This window comes from Artemia sp. Qi Xiang Cuo, chromosome 4 (genome assembly GCF_049724085.1).
Source record: "Artemia sp. Qi Xiang Cuo chromosome 4, ASM4972408v1, whole genome shotgun sequence".
Lineage (NCBI taxonomy): Eukaryota > Metazoa > Arthropoda > Branchiopoda > Anostraca > Artemiidae > Artemia > Artemia sp. Qi Xiang Cuo.
The window spans coordinates 63,075,898-63,096,748 of NC_142797.1; the positions used below are offsets into that span (position 1 = coordinate 63,075,898).

General features: G+C 37.2%; 1 protein-coding gene across 2 annotated transcripts in view; it reads left to right on the forward strand.

The window, feature by feature from the left end:
- Positions 1-20,851, forward strand: part of LOC148953315 (NHL repeat-containing protein 2) — a 217,865-nt gene that overhangs the window by 105,454 nt on the left and 91,560 nt on the right. For both annotated transcript variants that reach the window (XM_089088480.1, XM_089088479.1), the window contains exon 6: positions 1,198-1,418. In XM_089088480.1, the coding sequence (XP_088944606.1) occupies positions 1,198-1,418 (221 nt within the window). The remainder of the gene's footprint in view (positions 1-1,197; positions 1,419-20,851) is intronic.

A 20,851-nucleotide genomic window follows, 5' to 3' on the forward strand; every position in this document is an offset into this window, starting at 1 on the left:
TTTTTATTACCAAATATCTTAGCGAAATTCAAAACCGAATAGCGGCGTTGTTTGGCTGAGGTTAAAACGCAGTTTCTCTTTTTGCTAATTAAGAATTTCGACTCTTGGAAACGAGATTTGTACTTAATTATGGGAAGTTTAATTTATGTCGGAATTATCTTTAGAAAGAAAGAATTTTATTTTTTGTATTTCAAGTATGTAACATAGTACTCACGGTACAATAGTTGAAAATATTTTCCACCATAAAATCATTCAGACGAGACATTTCCTTGTAACTTTTAAGAAATTCTTCATAGCTTTATCCCCAACAACGGACTATAAACTATAACTGGGTAGGAATAATCATGAAATCTCTTCCCATTTTCAACTACTCATATTTTCAATGTAGGTTTTAATGGGAGGATCGTAGAATGCGGGTGGTAGTCCAATGGGGTTAAAAATGCATTGCATTTCTTAATTTGTAACAAGCATAGCCGGTGTCCATTATTTCCAACTGATCTACTTCTATTAACCATAATAATAGCATTATCACTCAGGGTTTCATATTTGTCCATATGTAAGCACCTTTTGAAAATTCTAATTATTTGATTGGTATTCATGGCACTAGATCCAGTAGAACACTGTTATTGGGTGTTATCTTCCAATATGTTTCAAATAGACTTAGTAATTACATACGTAGTAAATTAACGTGCTTTCTGTCAAGGCATTGGCGAATTTGCACTTGAAATGATATTTGATAAATATCATTTTATGCTTGCTTATGTTTAGACTCGAGAGCTGAGAAAAAAATTTCTAAAATAGTATCAAGTACGCAAAAGAGTGCTTCAGTTTTCTAGTATGTCTATTGTCTACTGTGCCATAAGCTGGTTTAACGAATCCACCAGGACATGGTTATTTTGCTTACCCCCCCCCCTTTCTTCGTGTGAATGTATATCTGTCCTGGTCATTGCCCTGCAACTTGAGTAATTTATAGTCTTAAATCTTTGAGTAAATTGTAGAACAAAAAGAAGATTACCCATCTGTGGCTTCCTCTTTGAATCGTGGTTTCTCGTGTTTATTATGATTAATTTCAATTTCAATTGGTAATTATGCCATCACGCATTTTTCTACGTGATAACACAGACACATTGTTATTTTATTTTATTACCTTGTTACTATAAACTTTGTTTCTATTACCTTGTTATTACTTTGTTTTAGATAGATGCATCCAGTGATGTTTCCACACTCATTGGCTATGGAAAACAAGGAAGTGATTTTGCAGGGGGGAAACAAGGACCGTCCCAAGCAATTGCCAGCCCCTGGGATTTAACAGCTTATAAAAGCTCATTAGATGCTCCCGAAATTTTATTAATTGCTAATGCAGGTAGTCATCAGATATGGGCCTATTTTTTCAAAGATACAGTTTGGTGGAAGGGCAAGTAAGCATTATTTTTACTATCTTTTTTCTCTCTGACCTTTATTTATCAGAAGAAACCTCCTATACGAAAGGGGCTGTCCCCTCCTCAACGTCTCGCTCTTTGCGCTAAAATTTTTTATTGTTTAAAAAAATAGAGTTGTGAGAAAGAGTCAGACTTTAGCGTAAAGAGCTGTTAAGGAGGAGACAGCTCCTTTCATATACGGAATAATTTATGTTCGTTTTAAGTTTTAATGTCGCTCCTTACTTTCCATTAAATCTTTTTTTATTTAATTTTTGAACGTTTTTTAATTAATGCAGGTTTTGATTTTGGCTCACCGTACATGAAAAATTTAAACAAAATTTGCATATTAATTTTAATTTTATTCGGTTAAATGGCTTTCTCGAAAGTTTTAAATTTTATTTACGGAAGTTTTTATTAGTAATAAATATGCGTAACTTACGAATTAACATATGTAACGAACTTCTATATACATATATTTTTAATGCATATAAGTAGTGGGGCCATAGGGCTTTCAAAAGGACCCATACGGACTACTCCTTTCCTCCAGAGGTTCGACGACTCAAAAAGAATGTTTAACGGCGATTACCTCTTTTGGCGACCAGGTGCTGCAATTTTAGGTGAAATTCGTGTCCAGGCAAATTTCCTAGGTGTTTCAGTTACTTGGAATGTGCTCCGTATAATAGAAAAGTAGTAATAATAGGAGAAATTAACACAGGGAAAATTAACAAGTGAATTTCCTAAGCCCTCACACCGGTTTCAAGTTGGCAAGATTTCCGCCCAGGCAAGATTTGGCTTTTCCTTGGCAAGAGTTCAAGGAGACACCCTCGCCCCTGTTTCTAGGTGAAATCAGGTTTAGACAAGTTCCCAGGTGGTAGAAACCATATTGTTGTTTGAGAGTTAGTTTCTGCTTAGTGGTGAAAGAGGGCTGTCAGGATTAACATGAATGAAGTGGACAGACAGAAAATTTTAGGTAATCTTGTTACTTTGGAGAAATGGCTAATTTTAGATGATAATTTTCAAAGATTGTCAGTAAAGAAGAAAATCTTCACTAAGAGGATGATATAATGAGAAATGAGTCTCCATCGCTGGACTATTGCCTGAGACTTATGTGTCGTGGCCCCCAGGCTTTTACTCAATTTATAGCTATATTGATTGAGACAAGACAAAATGATATTGCACACCTGTTTGAAGATTACACAGAATTTCAGTTACTCCTCCTATTCCTCTAGTGGTTCAATAAGTTAAAACTGATAGCAAAGAGCATTCATTGACCCCGAGTCAGTTAGTTTTTGGAAGTGAGAGTGTCAACATCGAAAAATGTTTTACACATGCCCATTATGCTTGTATACTTTGAGCAGCTGGTCATCCTGTGAGAATTGTACTTTTGCTAATGACTATAAGGAAAAGTGTAAATTATGCAATCCATGTAAATTGAATAGAGGGTATGCAGTGCAAATTAAACAATGCAATTCTTGTTTCGAAGAGATTTGTGACTCTCATAATAGAGGATTCTTATGCTCCAATTGTCACTATGATAAATGTGATAAATGGGAAAATACTTATCCTGGCATGATCGCAAAAACCCTTAAATTTGAGTTCAGTTTATTTTAAGAGAATGTTAAATCTTCACGGCTTTAAATTGTTTTTGGGAAGAAGAACCTAGTCTACGCTTCAATTACTGGAATAATAAAATAGTATGATTTTTACCTCGTCGCTGTGAAGATACCGGCTACCTTTGATTATAAAATTACAGACTTTTGTTTGGCAGTTACAGAAAGTGATTCTTCGTATGAGAATTTTGTATGTGACATTGCTTCAAATAAGCAAATTGAAACACGCGAATTTTATCATATGAATCAGAGTAATATTATTGACTTTACAAAGAGATAAAAGTGGAGTTACACTATATGGTAGAAAATGTGATCCTGATTTTGCACGTCAAGATGCATACAAGTTGAATCCTGATTTGCTGTTACCACTTTTCATTTCTGACGATAAACTATACGTAGAAGAAGAAATCTAAAGGACACAGTGTTTTGTATACAAATTTTATTAATAAACAAATTTACATACATTCTTAAAGCAGTTCACTTTTGGGGCACCGAAATTTATATTATAGAGGTAGGAAAGAGTATCTTCGACTAGAAAGTCGTTCAATCGAGGATTGTCGCCATAAATCTTGATAAATTCCATGTAAATATTTCCACGACTTCAAAAAATAAAATATAATAGGGCATGAAAACCACAGCTTTTCGCTGATAAATTTTGTACCTGCTTCCAGTTTTAAATAATAGATTTTTCACACCGCTGAAGAAAATTATTTATGTGAGGTGTACAGAATATAGACGGTAGGGCAAGAGGATCAAAATATTAAATTTTGCTTCTTGTTTGGAGGGGACATAGCCAATGCCCTGTCTTTGGAGTAGATGATCTGCTATTGAAATCGATAAGGGTACTGGCAGCATGTTTAATAGGCTCCAGAGGATTCGAAGGTAAGCAGTAGGGTTTATATTTGGACATGTAGGGGTCCACGTTAAATCCATCGATTATTTGTTTTGTGTTCATGGTGCCAAGTCTAATCAAACGCTGCCGTCAGGAGTAATTTCCCAATAGGTTTCAAATTGATTTAGCGAGATTAATGCAATGCTTTCCTCCAACAGTTTGGCAAAGGTACACTCTATCCGTACATTTCCCGTCCGAACAATGCTCATATCTTGAGTTCCAGACAAATCCAATACAATGCTGCCATGCGTTTTCGCAAACATTTCTTCACTTATACCATTTTCGAATAATTGAGAATTTCGATCTAGGGATTGCATTGTCAATTCGTAGAGGGTCCAGTAGGATTTATCAACGGATAAATTGTAGAGCGGGATTCCATTTACTTTACATACAAGGGATGAAAGTCCAAGCAGTTCAAATTTATGAGGGGAATTTGTCAATGATCTAACGGCTCTAGGAATTTTTACAAAAGCCAATGCCAATTTTGAAGGAATTTCACCATTGATAAATGACGAATCGGTATAGGTACGCGTAACTGTAGTAATATGGCGTTGATTCGTGATTGTATGAGGCATGAGCAATTTGATATTATTTCCAGAGGCTCTTAATTTTTCAATTGCCAAGGCCACAGAACTCATAAGTTGTTGTTTTCGTACATGAAGTATTGCCGAGGTAAAAGAGACTGTTACATCGGGTGCAGCGTCCAGTACTTTTCGCATAATATAATTGGACGGTGCAAGTTGTAGTTTTACATCAATCTTTACATTAGGAGGCAACCATTGAGGTATATTAAATATCTCAAGATTTAGTTTCCCAACTAAATCCAAATCCTTAGTTGTTGCCTCTCTGAGAATATTGGTAGTATCAGTGTTTGTTTTATATTCATGTCCAATGGCCATACCTCTCAACTGCTTATTAGACAATGGAGTCATCAACATGAATTGTATATAACTTGCATAATTTGAAAGATTATTGCTCGTGCTCACCAATGTTTCGTTTATATAGACACTCATTTGCCGAGATAAATTGTGTAATACACAATTTTTGTACGATAATTCCTCGACGGCACCTGGTTTTTCATTGTTCGATTTTTTCAAAATGACATTTAAATCTATAAATGTCGTCTTCATTCGATAAAGTAATCTTCATTGGAATAAAGTTGAAAATGAATATTTTCAGAGAGCAGCTATTGCGGTTAAAATTGTCCATAGTATTCATGTTTTACACTGACATCTATATTTTCTGCGTTGAAATGATTTAGAGATGCGATGACTGAAAGGAGAGAATCATTATGTGGTAGATATGCCATTTTTTTCCAGGAAAAGAAATCGTTTTTGGATCTTTTTACTTTCTTTGATGCTTTACGCTTCCGACCTGACTTGAGACTGATGAATGATCAGGTCTTTCTCCTTCCTTTTTAAACCTTTTCCCAGTTGCTTCAATCGCTCGCCGAGGGATCGCGCTATCGACTTGAGATTTTGCGAAACACTTTCTTGAATATATTTCCCAGAGCCCCAATCATGTAATGTAGAGGATGCAAAATCCGGTGAAATATAGTTTCTAGCCAAGGGTCATCCAGAGCGAAAATGCTTAACAAACCAACTGCCCAGATAGTACCCGGACATTGACGAACGACCCCTATAATATGTATTATATGTATTATTAGTCATATGTATTGAGAATACAATTTACAAGAGCAACTTCATACCTTCCCTCGAATTTTAGGGCAGGGGAGATTTTTTTCCAAAAATCGCTCATTTTATTCAAATCGTCATAAAGAGTATCGGTAACATTGGAGATGAATGTTACATAAAAACCTTCAGACATTATGAACGTCTGCAGCGGGTATCCACGAATCAAAACCAGAGTTGTATCCTAGCCAGCGAACAAGCAACTTTCACCTCCCCTGGCGAGTTTAACTCATTACTACCTTTTCGAATTAATAGGTTCCACTTTTTCTAACTTTTTACAATACAAAGTCCTTAGTACTGCCAAGTATCTTATCTTCTTGCACATCGCAAAGACGACATGTTCTAAGTCTAGTATATAGGATTTTTCACACTTTAAAAAGTTCAGTGGACCACAAGTAATTTCCCTTTTCAAAAATATTTCTTGTGCGATTGATTCGAACAGTATCACCAACATTAAATTTTTTCTTCCCTGCCTTTTTATTAGAATATTGTTTAAGAAAATGTGTATTGTCACTATGATGAACTTCCTGAGGGCCAGTATTGAACAAGGATCAATGAGGACGTTGATTATAAATCAACATACTTTTATCTAAATCATGAATAAATGCAGTTGTATATTTTTCAATGTGCAATATCTTGAAATTAGAAGTCGAATGATTCGTGTTAAACATTCAGCCAATGCTGCCTTTATAGGACTATGACTATGATAGAGTATTGTATTATATTTCAATAGAGTTTTGTTTACATTCGGATTAACAAATTCACTTCCACGGACTGTTTGATTTTTTTTATAAGAATCTTGTTCAAAGATGGATTCAAGGGCTTTAGCAACTTCATTGCCTCTCTTTGACTGCAATGGAGCTGCATATGCATACCGACTAGAAACACTTATCGCAAGTAAAATATAATTGTAGGGTTTATTATAACGTCTTTGAGTCGCGTCTAGAGTCAAAAGATCTGCTTGTAATATATGCCCAGGGTTAAAGGCTTTAGTTTTTTTAGTGATTACTCCTAGTCCTATGATTTCGATGAAGATTTTAACTGGATACTTTCTGTATAGCTTGCTAGTTTCTTTTTAATTCCGCTAACCTTAGCAAGTGTAGAGGGAGAACTTGAACTTCCGTGTTCTCCAATATTTTCATAAACACCTTTCAAAATTTGATCCATTTTGATCGGAACCGTCTATTACCCTTTTGTATGCTTCCGGGTGAATCAATACGTCTTCGCTTTTGTCTAGTTACCGGTGTGAAATCGCCACTAGATGTTTTTTCTAAGAAAGATTTGAAATCATCTTCTATCTTTAAGGGACTATGTTCTTTTAATTTCTTTAGAATTTGCTTATTGGCGATAAGACTTTTAGACAAATTTGACGACTTTAAAAAATTATATAGAGGACTGTCAAAGGATTCGACTCGTTTACGATTTGAAATCAGATCCGATAATAAATCAATGAAATTGTAAGGCTTGCCCTTGATTATAGATTTATTCTTTTTCTTATCAATTTGTTCATTTTCAGCGAGATACGCAAAGAGTCTTTTACATTGTTCACGATAGGATTGGGGCAACATGTCTACAACACTTGTTAATAAATCTTCTTTTTTCGATGTTTCACTATTTTCAGAAGGTTGATCAATGACATTGACTTTGAGTGGTTTTTCATTATAAGGTTTTTGTTTGTTGACACGACGAATGGCATTTTGAAGCAAAATTAATTTTTCATCATCGACAATTGTTTCATTGTTAATAAATTTGGCAAAATTATCTTCAAAGTGCTCTTTGGGTGAAAGAGCAAGTTCAATTGGCGTCAAAGTATAGGGCTTAGCCATTTCTAGAGAATAGTGTTTACAATTCCGTTGATTATCGGTAGTAACACTGGAAAGAAATTACCACCTGCTTGAACAAGACGTTTTCTTTTACAATTTGCGTTCTTTTTGCAAGCTAGAGCACGTACAAGTGATCGATGTTGCTTTGTCTGTTGCTTAACACGATCTGACAGTTGAACATTACCTTTCGTTAAATTTAAACAAAATTCCGACAAGAGATTAATAAATTCTTTGTCAACATTATGCTCGAATATTGCTTTTCTAAGTTGTCGTTTTGAATTGGCTAGCGCGGAAGATAACTTTCGGTTTTCATGTAGGTTCTTTAGCGTCATGATAATGACTAATGACCTTTTTTGCTATTCACAAGTAGATTAACAGTAGATTCATTACCGAAAATATCAGCGACTGCACGCAACTCTTCGGGCGTGTTTGGATTCAGGTCCAATAATATGTAAACATAAGGTTTATTAGTTACTTGATTGTTCGCGGAAAGTAAAAATTTAGGTTCACCAGGGTAGATTTGTTTGTTTAGAGTTATAAGGGAACTTGAATCGCGAACAACTCTAGATGATTAATTTAAAAAACTTTTCCACAAAATAAGTTTTTCAAAGAAAAGTAAAGAACTCCATTAAACAGAACATGAGCAAAAATTAAATCAAATAATCTACCAAGCTCGAAACTACCACAAATCAGCATCGATAAAAAATGGAACCCAAAACGAACAGAAATTACAATAAATAACCGAGTCAAGCTCAAAACGAGCAGAAATTAACATAAGTTGGGCGCAAAACCCCTATGCCTTCCCAGGGCCTGAACAAAATTTGCACTTTACTGAAAAAATATAAGTGTTTTTACTTTCATAACTTTAATAAATCAAATAATTTTAACATTCTGATTACTAAATATCAGTATATGTATATTTTACTGACAATGCACATTCACTTGTATTTTTTAAGTAAAGTGCAAATTTTGTTCTGGCCTTGGGTAGGAATAGGGGTTTTGCGCCCAACTAATGTTACTGTATGCTCTTTTTTAGTTTGACTGGTGTATTTATTGTAATTTCTGTTTGTTCTGTATTACATTTACTCTTCGATGCTGTTTTGTGGTAGTTTCATGCTTGGTTGATTATTTGATTTGCTCATTTTTTGTTTAATAGAGTTGTTTACTTTTCTTTGAAAAACTTATTTTGTGAAAAAAAATTTGAAATTAATTTCTGTTCGTTTTATATTGACATAGTCTTTTCAGGGAAAAAAAATAACACTTTAAGTCTTTTCTTTTTTTAAGACTTTGTAGTTTGGCCTGCTATTTGTATGCTGGAGAAAAATTTTCAGCAATTTTTAACAATAATAACCCTTTTGAAAATCTGGACAGAAATAGTACTGTTTAACTTAGTTTTATACCTCCTCTGGTTGACTTGAAAAGGGAAACTTCGTACCATTGGCAAAAAAATCTTTTTACTCTCCTTGATAGCATGGATACACTTACACTATTTTAATTTGTTTAAATTTTAAGAAACGAACTAGCCCCGGAAGTTTGAAAATAATACCCTCAGACGTTCTTGGGATATTGCTGAGATACCTTACGGAGAATTAGCAGTAAGAGAGTGTAAATATGTTTAATCTTGTGAGAACGCATTTTTTATACGCGTAATGGGCAAATGGGAGGGTGGGAGTGGAAGGGGGATTAGTTGCCCTCAAACCACTTTTGACTATTAAAATGGGCATCAACCCTTTCTATTATCAATCCAATAAGCCTCTTTTAAAGTTCCCACTACAACTCCTTCGATACGTTTGGCCTGGATAGACGTGGAATTACAACACCAAAAAACATTACTGAATCCTTTTGATTGTGACAAAAGACACTAACTACTGAATTTTCCATCAATCGAGCCTTTTTTTAAGCTTTTTAGACACCGCCTTCAGTAACTGCAATGTATACACAAAGAACATAGCTTAAAACCCTTGCCCTGAGAGTTGTGGGGGAGTGTCCTTCTCTAAAACATATTTTCTATCTGGAAATCAACTAGCCTACGCTAAACAAAACGGCTATCTCAAAATTTTGATTGGATGTGTTTGGGTGAATGATGGACCTGGGGAGGGGGGCTAGTTGTCCTTCAATCAGTTTCGACTAACGAAAAGGGCACCAGCCCTTTGAATTTCCAATCAAGTGAGCCCCTTTTGAAGTTTCTATGACAACGCCTTCTATAAAAACCTTATATACCCCAGGACATAACTTAAAAGCCTTGCCCTGAGGGTTTTTGGGGATTGTCCTCCATAAAAAAAATATTTTCTATTTGGAAATCAGCTACGCTGAACAAAATGGCTATATCAAAATTTTGATTGGATGTGTTTGGGGGAATGATGGGCCTGGAGGAGAGGTTAGTTCCCCTCCAATCACTTTCGACTATTAAGAAGGGAACTAGCCCTTTGAATTTCCAATCGAATGAGCCTGTTTTGAAGTTTCTACGACAACGCCTTCTTATAAATCCTTATATGCCCCCAGGACATAACTTAAAACCCTTGCCCTAAGGGTTGTGCGGAAGTGTCCTCTGGGGGAGTGTCCTCCTAAAAAGCATATTTTCTATCTGGAAATCAACTAGCCTACGCTGAACAAAATGGCTATATCAAAATTCAGATTGGTTGTGTTTGGGGGAATGATGGGCGTGGGGGGCTAGTTGCCTTCCAATGACTTTCAACTATTTAAAGGGCACTAGCCCTTTGAATCCCCAATCGAATGAGCCTGTTTTGAAGTTTTTACGACAACGCCTTCTATAAAAACCTTATATGCCCCCAGGGCACAACTTGAAACCTTTGCCCTGAGGGTTGTGGGGAAGTGTCCTCCTCAAAAACATATTCTATCTGGAAATCAACTACGCTGAACAAAATGGCTATCTCAAAAATTTTGATTGGATGTGTTTGGGGGAATGATGGGCATGGGGGGAGGCTAGTTGCCCTCCAATCCATTTCGAATTTTAAAAAGGGCACTACCCCTTTGAATTTCATATGGAATGAGCCTGTTTTGAAGTTTCTACGACAAAACCTTCTATAAAAAAAACGTATATGCCCCCAGGACGTAACTTAAAACCTTTGCCCTGAGGGTTGGGGGGGGGGGGAGTGTCCTCCTCAAAAACATATTTTCTATCTGGAAATCAACTACGTTGAACAAAATGGCTATCTCAAAATTTTGATTGAATGTGTTTGGGTGAATGATGGGCGTGGGGGGGGGGGCTAGTTGCCCTCCAATCGGCCTACGCCTACGCTAGCCTACGCTAAAGAAAATGGCTATCTCAAAATTTTGATTGGATGTGTTTGGCTGAAGATGGAAGTGGGGGGGGGGTTAGTTACCCTCCAAGCACTTTCGACTATTAAAAAGGGCAAACGCCCGTTGAATTTCCAATCGAATGAGCCTGTTTTGAAGTTTCTACGACAACGCCTTCTATAAAAACCTTATATGCCCCCAGGGCATAACTTAAAACCCTTGCCCAGAGGGTTGTGGGGGAGAGTCCTCCTCAAAAAAAGATATTTTCTATCTGCAAATCAGCTACGCTGACAAAATGCCTATCTCAAAATTTTGAGTGGATGTGTTTGGGGGAATGCGGGGCGTGGGGGTGGGGGCTTAAGGGCCATACAATCACTTTTGACTATTATAAAGGTTAAGATCCCTTTGAATTTCATATTTAATGAGCCTTTTTTGAAGTTTCTAAGACAACACCTACTATAAAAGCCTTTTATGCCCCCATAGACCACCTTTAAATCCTTGCCACGACGGTTGTGGGGTAGTGTCCGCCTTAAAAACAAATCTTCTATCTGGAAATCAACTACGTTGAACAAAATGGCCATATTACAATTTTGATTGGATGTGTTTGGGGGAAAGATGGGCGTTTGGGGGACTAGTTGCCCTCCAATCCCTTTGGACTATTAAAAAGGGCACTAGCCCTTTGAATTCCTATTCGAATGAGCTTGTTTTGAAGTTTTTACGACAACGCCTTCTATAAAAACCTTATATGCCCCCAGGGCATAACTTAAAACCTTTGCTCTGAGGGTTGTGGGGGAGTGTCCTCCTCAAACACATATTTTCTTTTAGGAAATCAACTACACTGAACAAAATGGCTATCTAAAAATTTTGATTGGATGTGTTTGGGAGAATGATGGGCGTGGGGAGGGGCTAGTTCCCCTCCAATCACTTTCGACTATTAAGAAGGGAACTAGTCCTTTGAATTTCCAATCGAATGAGCCTGTTTTGAAGTTTCTACGACAACGCCTTCTTATAAATACTTATATGCCCCCAGGGCATAACTTAAAACCATTGCCCTGAGGGTTGTGGGGAACTGTCCCTTGGGGGGAGTGTCATCCTAAAAAACATATTTCCTATATGGAAATCAACTTGCTTACGCTGAACAAAATGGCTGTCTCAAAATTCTGATTGGATGTGTGTGGGGGAATGATGGACGTTTGGGGGGGGGCTAGTTGCCCTCCAATTCATTTCGAATTTTAAAAAGGGCACTAGCCCTTTGAATATCCAATGGAATAAGCCTGTTTTGAAGTTTCTACGACAACACCTTCTATAAAACCTTATATGCCCCCAGGGCATAACTTAAAACCTTAACCCTGAGGGTTGCGGGGGAATGTCCTCCTCAAAGATATATTTTCTATCTGGAAATCAACTCCCCTTAACAAATTGGCTATCTCCCACTTTTGATGGGATGTGTTTGGGGGAATGAGGGGCGTGGGGGGGCTAGGTGCCCTCAAATAACTTTCGACTATTAGAAAGCGCAAACGCCCTATGAATTTCCAATTGAATGAGCCTGTTTTGAAGTTTCTACGACATCGCCTTCTATAAAAGCCTTATATGCCCCCAGGGCATAGCTTAAAACCCTTGCCCTGAGGGTTTATATATATATATATATATATATATATATATATATATATATATATATATATATATATATATATATATATATATATATATATATATATATATATATATATATATATATATATATATATATATATATATATATATATATATATATATATATATATATATATATATATATATATATATATATATATATATATATATATATATATATATATATATATATATATATATATATATAAATACATATAAATGACTAGATAAAAAAGGGCAGTGCCAAGCTTTTGACGGAAAAAACGGCCTCCTCCCACACAAGCCCCCTCCCCCCCCCCCAACAGACGGACCCCCTCCCAAAACTAAAGATCTTTCTCAAGACCTTTATTTACACATTCAACTCGATATGAAGTCAGGTAGGGACCATGTGGTAGTACTCTCACACCACCCTCGATCAGATAGACTTTGTCCGATATGGTGGACATGGCATTTTTTCGACTCCAACTGTATAGTTTTTATATTTTAAAGAGTGAATGGCCATGAGACTCGCTCTTGGAACTAAATTTTGATCTATACAGTTCCTATAAACATTCATGTTGAAATGTTCCGTTGCATAGCATGCAGTCACTCATTTGCAGACTTTTTTGGTAGTCTCATTGTGCGTTTCTACGTAGTACACCTTCGTACCGGGAAATACACCATGGGATACCAAATCACTTCCCGGTTCTGATTTTGATTTAAGTAACTGATTTGGGGCCTGGCGTTTCACCAGCTCCGGAGAGAGGGACTCATCCCAGTTTTTATAATCCATCCGAAAGCTGATATTCTTACCATTTTCCAAATCTTCCACTAAATTATCGGTATTAGCTTTTAACAATAATGAATCTGTATCCCAATAATAAACTTAAACTTATCCCTCCCTCGACCAATGGCACTTACATACATTGTAATAAAACTCCAACATGAGTTTCTTTGAAATTTCTAGAATGGAACTGCCAGTGGCAATGTTTTTATTTAAAATTACGTTATTTCTTTTCCTATGTAAAAGGACCCGAGTCGAGTCTATGATCATTAACGATGTGAAGTTTGGATCTGCATCGATTCGGGTACATTCTTTTGGGTCGGTCACAACGTCACAACGACTCTTGTTACGCACCCTCACACATTTTACCAAAGGCCGAATTTAAAATGAGTTTAAGGATCTCTATTTCGACCTTTGTTTTTGCTTCAGACCGTTTATTGACAAAAGTGTCAACAAATGTCAGGTAAAGTTTCCGATCGAATCGGAGGGTTCTATGAATTCTTGTGACATTGAAACCGTTGGCAAGCATCCATCGCAAAAGAACGTGGTGTACAACAATATACTCAAAGAGTCCTTAGGCGCCGGTCTATTGATGCAGAGGAAAATAAAGTCTTTTACCGAGTCATAAAGCTCAAAAGAAATTTCATCGTCAGTTTCGAAAAAACTTTATTTTGATCCCTTCTTCTAAGCATTGAGAATTTCGAGGAACTTTGGAGCAGGAGGATTGTCAAGCCATTGGTAATTCCCACACGGCAAATAAAAGTGAGACATTGCCGACGGATAAAGGGAATTCATATCCAAGAAAACTGCCTCCGACTTTTCGGGTTGGTTTCAAGGATACGATCCCCGTGGAAAATATACCCTTCCTGCATGGATCTTTCTACAAACAGTTGCTTATCCACATCAGTGATCAGACCTATTTCTGCTCCACTGATTTTAAGAATAAAATGCATCATCAGATGAGGAGCTGCGAAGTGATACCCTAAATCAAATCTAAATTCTTCATGAATTTTGCCCCTATTTTTACAAACAATATTCAATAAATTCAAAAAATCACTTGCCTGATGTATTTAGCTAAAGTCCCACCCATATATACACCCTCGCTTTGCCCAAAACCTCTTGGCAAATTCATAAATGGCAGTGGTGCATTGACGATCGCAAAGTGGATCATAAAACTGCGATGGGTGGTAATTTTTCCTCACTTAGCTTCGAGGCGGAGCTGTAGTACTCATACGGGTATATGCCCTTAAATATTAATAAATTATACAGTTCCTCATCTGGAAAGTGCTGTTTGAGGAGGGGGAAACTATTAAAATCATCGTTTTTGTGTACTTGAATCAACTTACTTAGTGATTTAGGGAAGAAGCTAAAGGAATCAAGGAAACGGATTTTATTCAAGTGTGTATTACCATTATCAATTGTTTGCCATTTAAATTCTAAGACTAGCAGCTTTTCAGATGATTTCGGTATGATGTTATATGAAAAAGAACCATCTACCGATGCTCTATCTACAACTTCTCCTTTCTGCAATCGTACCAGCGCTGGTAATATGAATTTCAAATCATAATCGGAATTGGGCATGTAAACTGTTAAAGAGTATTGTTGCTTAACATTTAAATTACACGATTTATTTGCAACCCCCCCGAAAGTTACTACCCCTTGATGAAATTTCTTGGCATAAATGATAATGATAGCGGGTTTTGCATCCCCCTCATTAATTTTTTTCTTGCAAACCTAACAAATGTCTTGATTTTTAATAGCCAACTCGTCCTCTGGTGATAGATTCATTGGATAGTGTGTATGGCGCAGCCGTGAAATTGCCTCATTTGCTATTTTATTGAGAGCAACCTTAGCTGTGCCAACACAATCTTTTCCACCCAACGTGTCACAAAAATCTACTAATTGCATAGTATGACTTTAATCTCTCCGCGCGTGCGCAAAAGAGATCGCAAAGGCTTCATGTGTTTCACATGATTTGAATTTGACGGATCCGACACATCCATGAGAGCAGCTTCAATGTCTAATGTCACCATGTTGCTTTGCATCAGCGTGTTCTGAAAGCTTTTGACCCGCAAGGTAGCATTGCCCCCTGAAACTGTTTCCACAAACTGGTACCCATGACGCTTGCAGTGTCTCAACTGATTATTTAATTTCAATTCACTACGGAATCTACAGACACATTGGGCAGTAATGACATAAATGTAATTTTTACCCTCACTTAAAACCCTGTTAATATTTGGAATAGGAAAGAACTGTCCAATTGATTCAGGATCTTTCGCAGGCTCGTAAAGAAGCCATACCCAGTGTTTCACTGATTCAATGGACAGTGCTCTTACGGAATAAATTACCCCTTTTTTATTACTAAGTTCCCCATCTTCGTATTCTTCATCAAACTGTTAAACTGTAAGCCCTAACTTTAAGTGTTCAGTTTCCCTTTCAAAAATGTCAATCCCCTCAAGCGTTATTTGATTATGGCCCTGTAAACAATTAAAATCTACTTTTGGAAAATCTGATCCCTCTTTCCCATTTCCTGCCCAATCGTCTAAGTTTGTCTTAGTGACATCATCCTTCAACGGTTTATGATCCGCGACCAGGACGGAACATTTAAACACTCCAAGCCCGTGTCAAAACAAAAGTGTTGTACACCCCTTGTAGGTTTTAAATTACTATTATATTTTTTAAAGTTAGGTTTCCCGCTCCCCTTTCAATTCTCTTAAAGCAAATTTCTTTTTAAATTTAGTTCTAATTAATTATAATTTCTCTATGAATAAAACTACCAGCCCACTCACATACTCATTTTAACCCTCCATCCTATTAAAAATTTCACCCACCAAATTCAAAAACACACCCTCACAAATATGCAAGTCAGGGTGTATTGTCTGTATCTTTGTTTGTATATGATGCTCGTACAAAACACCCGAAGTTGTATTTAAAAAAATAATTTTAAATGTGATGTATGCTTTTAAATCGGGAGGATTCCCGTTCTCCCGCCTCCCGTAAATGTTTTTTGAGAAGTGGCCAAATCATGCTGACGTAGAAGTGTGCAGTTTCTATAGAATCTGTTTGAATACTACCACATGGCAGGGAATTAAATGGGTCACAAAACTCGGCCCTATACACATGAATATTGCGCAAAGCGGTATCCGATAGATAGAACTGAGGCAACACTGGGGGCGAGCCGGCTCTACTTTGTCCCGGCTCCTCCATATCACTCTCACTGTGAGGGGTGGGTACTGCATCTTCTAGCACCCTCTCGACCTCGTTAGGAGGTAATTGATGTAATAAATTGTCCAAAAATTCTTTTTTGGGGCCGATATTCCTCACAAAACTGTCTAAATCAATGTCAGGGAACTCTAAACTATCTTTGCTCGGCCCCGCAATTAAACCCAACTCGTGTTCAATTTCTACGGGCCCTGTACACAGACTGTCACGAAATTTAGGTGTTGGCGAAAGGATCTCAATAGAGGGCTCTGGCAGTGTTGCTGTGTGAATCTAGAAGAATAATAAGAGCATATTAGCTCACTTGAAGGTAATACCCTATGAAAAAGAGAGAACTGTTATTAAAGGGTACTATGACCCCTTGAAGTCATATACAGCATACTAATCATTGAAATATGTCATTATACTATTAAGGGGTACCATGCCCCCTTGAACTCATTGAAACCCTACTACACATTGAAATGCAAAGGCGTCCTATGTCTCCACTACTGATATAAATGGAATGCCCCTTCCATAGGGTACCTTTTGTATGTATTATGAAGCATTGAAAGGTTTGCCCACACTAGTGCCGTACATGTTACAAGACTCTAAAAGACGCTTATTTGGTCGTATTTAAAAATAGATATGGAAAACTTACCAAGTGGTGATTTGGTGCTGGCCATCTGGTTATAAACTTGTCAGCCCAGGCCATTAGCTCTCGGAGGCCTCCTCGACTGCTCCAGGTCCTCCAATCAATTGCGCCACAAGTTGGTCAATTTCAGCCTGAAAGAAATAGGTATGAATGGAAATAGCAGGGGCTCTCTAAATTCTTAGGTATAAAATGAACGTCTCATTTACCCAGGGTCCTCTGATAATCTACCCCATTATTAGGAACCCTGAAATAACGATCTTAGCTATTTCCTTTGAAGCGTATAACTTTTGCCTTCAGTATTCTAACCCCATGTAAAATCAAAAAGGTAACACTATTAGTTTGGGAAAAAATGTCTATAGTAGGCTAAGAATATAAAAGAATGCATTATATCATGGTGCGATCATGCTTTCTAAAATTAAGGAGAGGGGGTTATGGAGCCTGAAAAAAGACAAAGTGCTCTTTATCATCCCCGGAAGGTCCAGGGTGCAAAAATATTTCACAAATTGAATTAAAAGGTTCAAGAAGCTCTAGAATCTTCTAGATATGGAAAACTTACTAAGGGGTGATTTGGTGCTGTCCATCTGGTTATAAAATCGTCAGCCCAGGCCATTAGCTCTCGGAGGCCTCCTCGACTGCTCCAGGTCCTCCAATCAATTGCGCCACAAGTGGGTCAATTTCAGCCTGAAAGAAATAGGTATGAATGGAAATAGCAGGGGCTCTCTAAATTCTTAGGTATAAAATAAACGTCTCATTTCCCCAGGGTCCTCTGATAATCTACCCCATTATTAGGAACCCTGAAATAACCATCTTAGCTATTTCCTTTGAAGCGTAGAACTTTTGCCTTCAGTATTCTAACCACATGTAAAATCAAAAAGGTAACACTATTAGTTTGGGAAAAAATGTCTACAGTAGGCTAAGAATATAAAAGAATGCATTATATCATGGTGCGATCATGCTCTCTAAAATTAAGAGGAGGGGGTTATGGAGCCTGAAAAAAGACAAAAGGCAGAAAAAGCCTTTTAATGTCTCTGAGGGAAAAAAGTATTATTAGACTGAAAAAATCCCTTCAAGCTCTGAAAAGACCAGGTGAAAGGCTCCCTGGCAGTAAACTAGAAATTAGAAAATTTATCATTATCAAGTTGAAAAAAATAGCGAAAAACGTCTTTATTGGGTTGAAATGGTAAGATTGAAGGCTCTCAGACAGTAAACTAGAAATTAGTGAAAAATATCATTATTAAGTTGAAAAGATAGTGAAAAACGTCTATATTAAGTTGAAATGGCTAAATGAAAGGCTCTCTTATAGTAAACTAGAAATTAGCGAAAAATATCATTATTAAATTTAAAAAAAATGGGGAGAAAAATGCCTTTATTAGTGAAAATTCCCTTTAAGGAGTGAAAGAGGCGAATGCATTGATAAAAACTATTGATAACTATTAAAACTAAACTATTGAAAACTAAAAAAACTATTGATAGAAAGTAAGGGCTTAGCACTTCGATATGTCTTAGGAACTGTTTCTTCGACAAGTAAAAAAATACGGAAAAAATGCTTGTAATTGGTTAAGAACTTAGCTAGAAAAGAATATAAACTAGCTAAAAAATAAGCACTAAGTTTGTTTTTACTACATCAATAAATATACTCAGATCTCCAAATTCTGGCTGCAATTGGGTGTGGGCTCTTGAGGCCCCTGGAAGCACATGATGGGGGACAACCTCATGATCTTGTGCAGGTGGGGCAGCGATGTCACGAGCTTGGGTTTGGAGCAGCGGGGCTCACCATCGGGTGAGCAGCCGCCAATTTTCTCTTTAGTTTTCTGCCAGGTTCCACAGGGGCTTGCGCTGGTTGCACTGTAGCTTGATGGGTTGGTGTTTGTGATGCAGGTTAAACCTTTGCAGGTATTGCTTGTCTGAAGGGTGCTCTGGATGGCACAGCCCTGGAAAGGCCGGGATTCTCTTGATGGGTTGCACAGGCATTGCCCTGATAGGGTTTGCCTTCTCTTGATGGGGATCCAAGGGTTGCACAGGCATTCCCCTGGTAGGTTTTGCCTTCTCTTGATGGGAAGCCATGGGCTGTGCTTGCAGTGCCGGTCCGGAAGGGGGAGCATATTTGATGACTGAGGTCCTTACCAGTGTCGCTTCATTGCCCCTTGCCCTCTTTGATGGAGAGGTAGGGGGGGGGGAGAATTGGGAAATTCTAGAAAAAATAGTATAAATTAGTACCCAGCCTTCTAGAGAAGAAAAACAGAATGTTCATGCTATAAATATTTAAACATTGTCCAGCTTTTAAATAACTCATATCTTTTCAAGAAAGCATAAAATAGTTATTAAAAAAATCTAGATCTCCCCTCAAAAATATCCACCCCTCTCCTTTCCAGGAAGGTAAAACTTGACAAAAACTTTATTTGAAGCCATAGTTTTGCCATTGTCCCTAAGAAGCCCCTTCCGCCTTTATATAAGTCAAGCCTTTTCAGCAATGTAAAGTTTGTGGGAAACCAGCCATTAAGCATAGAAATGCCCTTATTTTTAACATTTAGAAAAAATTTAAGTACACTCCATGCAGGAAATAACCCCAAAAAGCATAGAAATAACTATTTTTACCATTTAGAAAACTAAAAAGAGTTGTGTTTTAAAGCTTGGAAACTAGATTTTTTTGCCTAGAATGTAAATAAGTGTTTTTATTACGCTCCGTTTGCGTATTGCATAATTTCAATGTCCTAAGAAGCCCCCCTTTCCGCCTTTAAATAAGACAAGCCTTTTCAAGAAAAGTAAAATTTGTGAGAAACCAGCCAGTAAGCATAGAAATACCCTTATTTTTACTGTTTAGAAGACATTTAAATCCACTTCATGCGGGAAATAAACCGGAAAAGCATAGAAATAACTATTTCTTACCATTTAGAAATAATAAACAACTGTATTTTAAAGCTTAAAAACCAGATTTTTGGTCTAGAATGTAAGTAAATATTTTTACTATGAGCGCTATGCGTATTACATAATTTCAATGTCCTAAGAAGTACCCCCTTTCCGCCCTTAAATAGGTTGAGGCTGATATCCCTCCCAAAACTGTCTAAATCAATGTCAGGGAACTCTAAACTATTTTGGCTCGGCCCCGCACTTAAAATCCCCTCGTGTTCACTTTCTACGGGCCCTGTACACAGACTGTCACGAAATTTAGGTGTTGGCGAAAGGATCCCAATATAGGGCTCTGGCAGTGCTGCTGTGTGAACCTAGAAGAATAATAAGAGCATATTAACTCACTTGAAGGTATTGCCGTATGAAAAAGAGAGAACTGTTATGAAAGGGTACTATGACCCCTTGAAGTCATATACAGCATACTAATCATTGAAACCCTACTGCTCATTGAAATGCAAAGGCGTCTTATGTCTCCACTACCAATATAAATGGAATGCCCCTTCCATAGGGTACCTTTTGAATGTATTATGAAGCATTGAAAGGTTTGCCCACACTAGTGCCGTACATGTTACAAGACTCTAAAAGACGCTTATTTGATCGTATTAACAAATAGATATGGAAAACTTACCGAGGGGTGATTTGGTGCTGGCCATCTGGTTATAAACTCGTCAGCCCAGGCCAAAAACTACTCGGGGGCCTCTTCGACTGCTCCAGGTCCTCCAATCAATTGCGCCACAAGTTGGTCAATTTCAGCCTGAAAGAAATAGGTATGAATGGAAATAGCAGGGGCTCTCTAAATTCTTAGGTATAAAATGAACGTCTCATTTACCCAGGGTCCTCTGATAATCTACCCCATTATTAGGAACCCTGAAATAACGATCTTAGCTATTTCCTTTGAAGCGTATAACTTGTGCCTTCAGTATTCTAATCACATGTAAAATCGAAAAGGTAACACTATTAATTTGGGAAAAAATGTCTATAGTAGG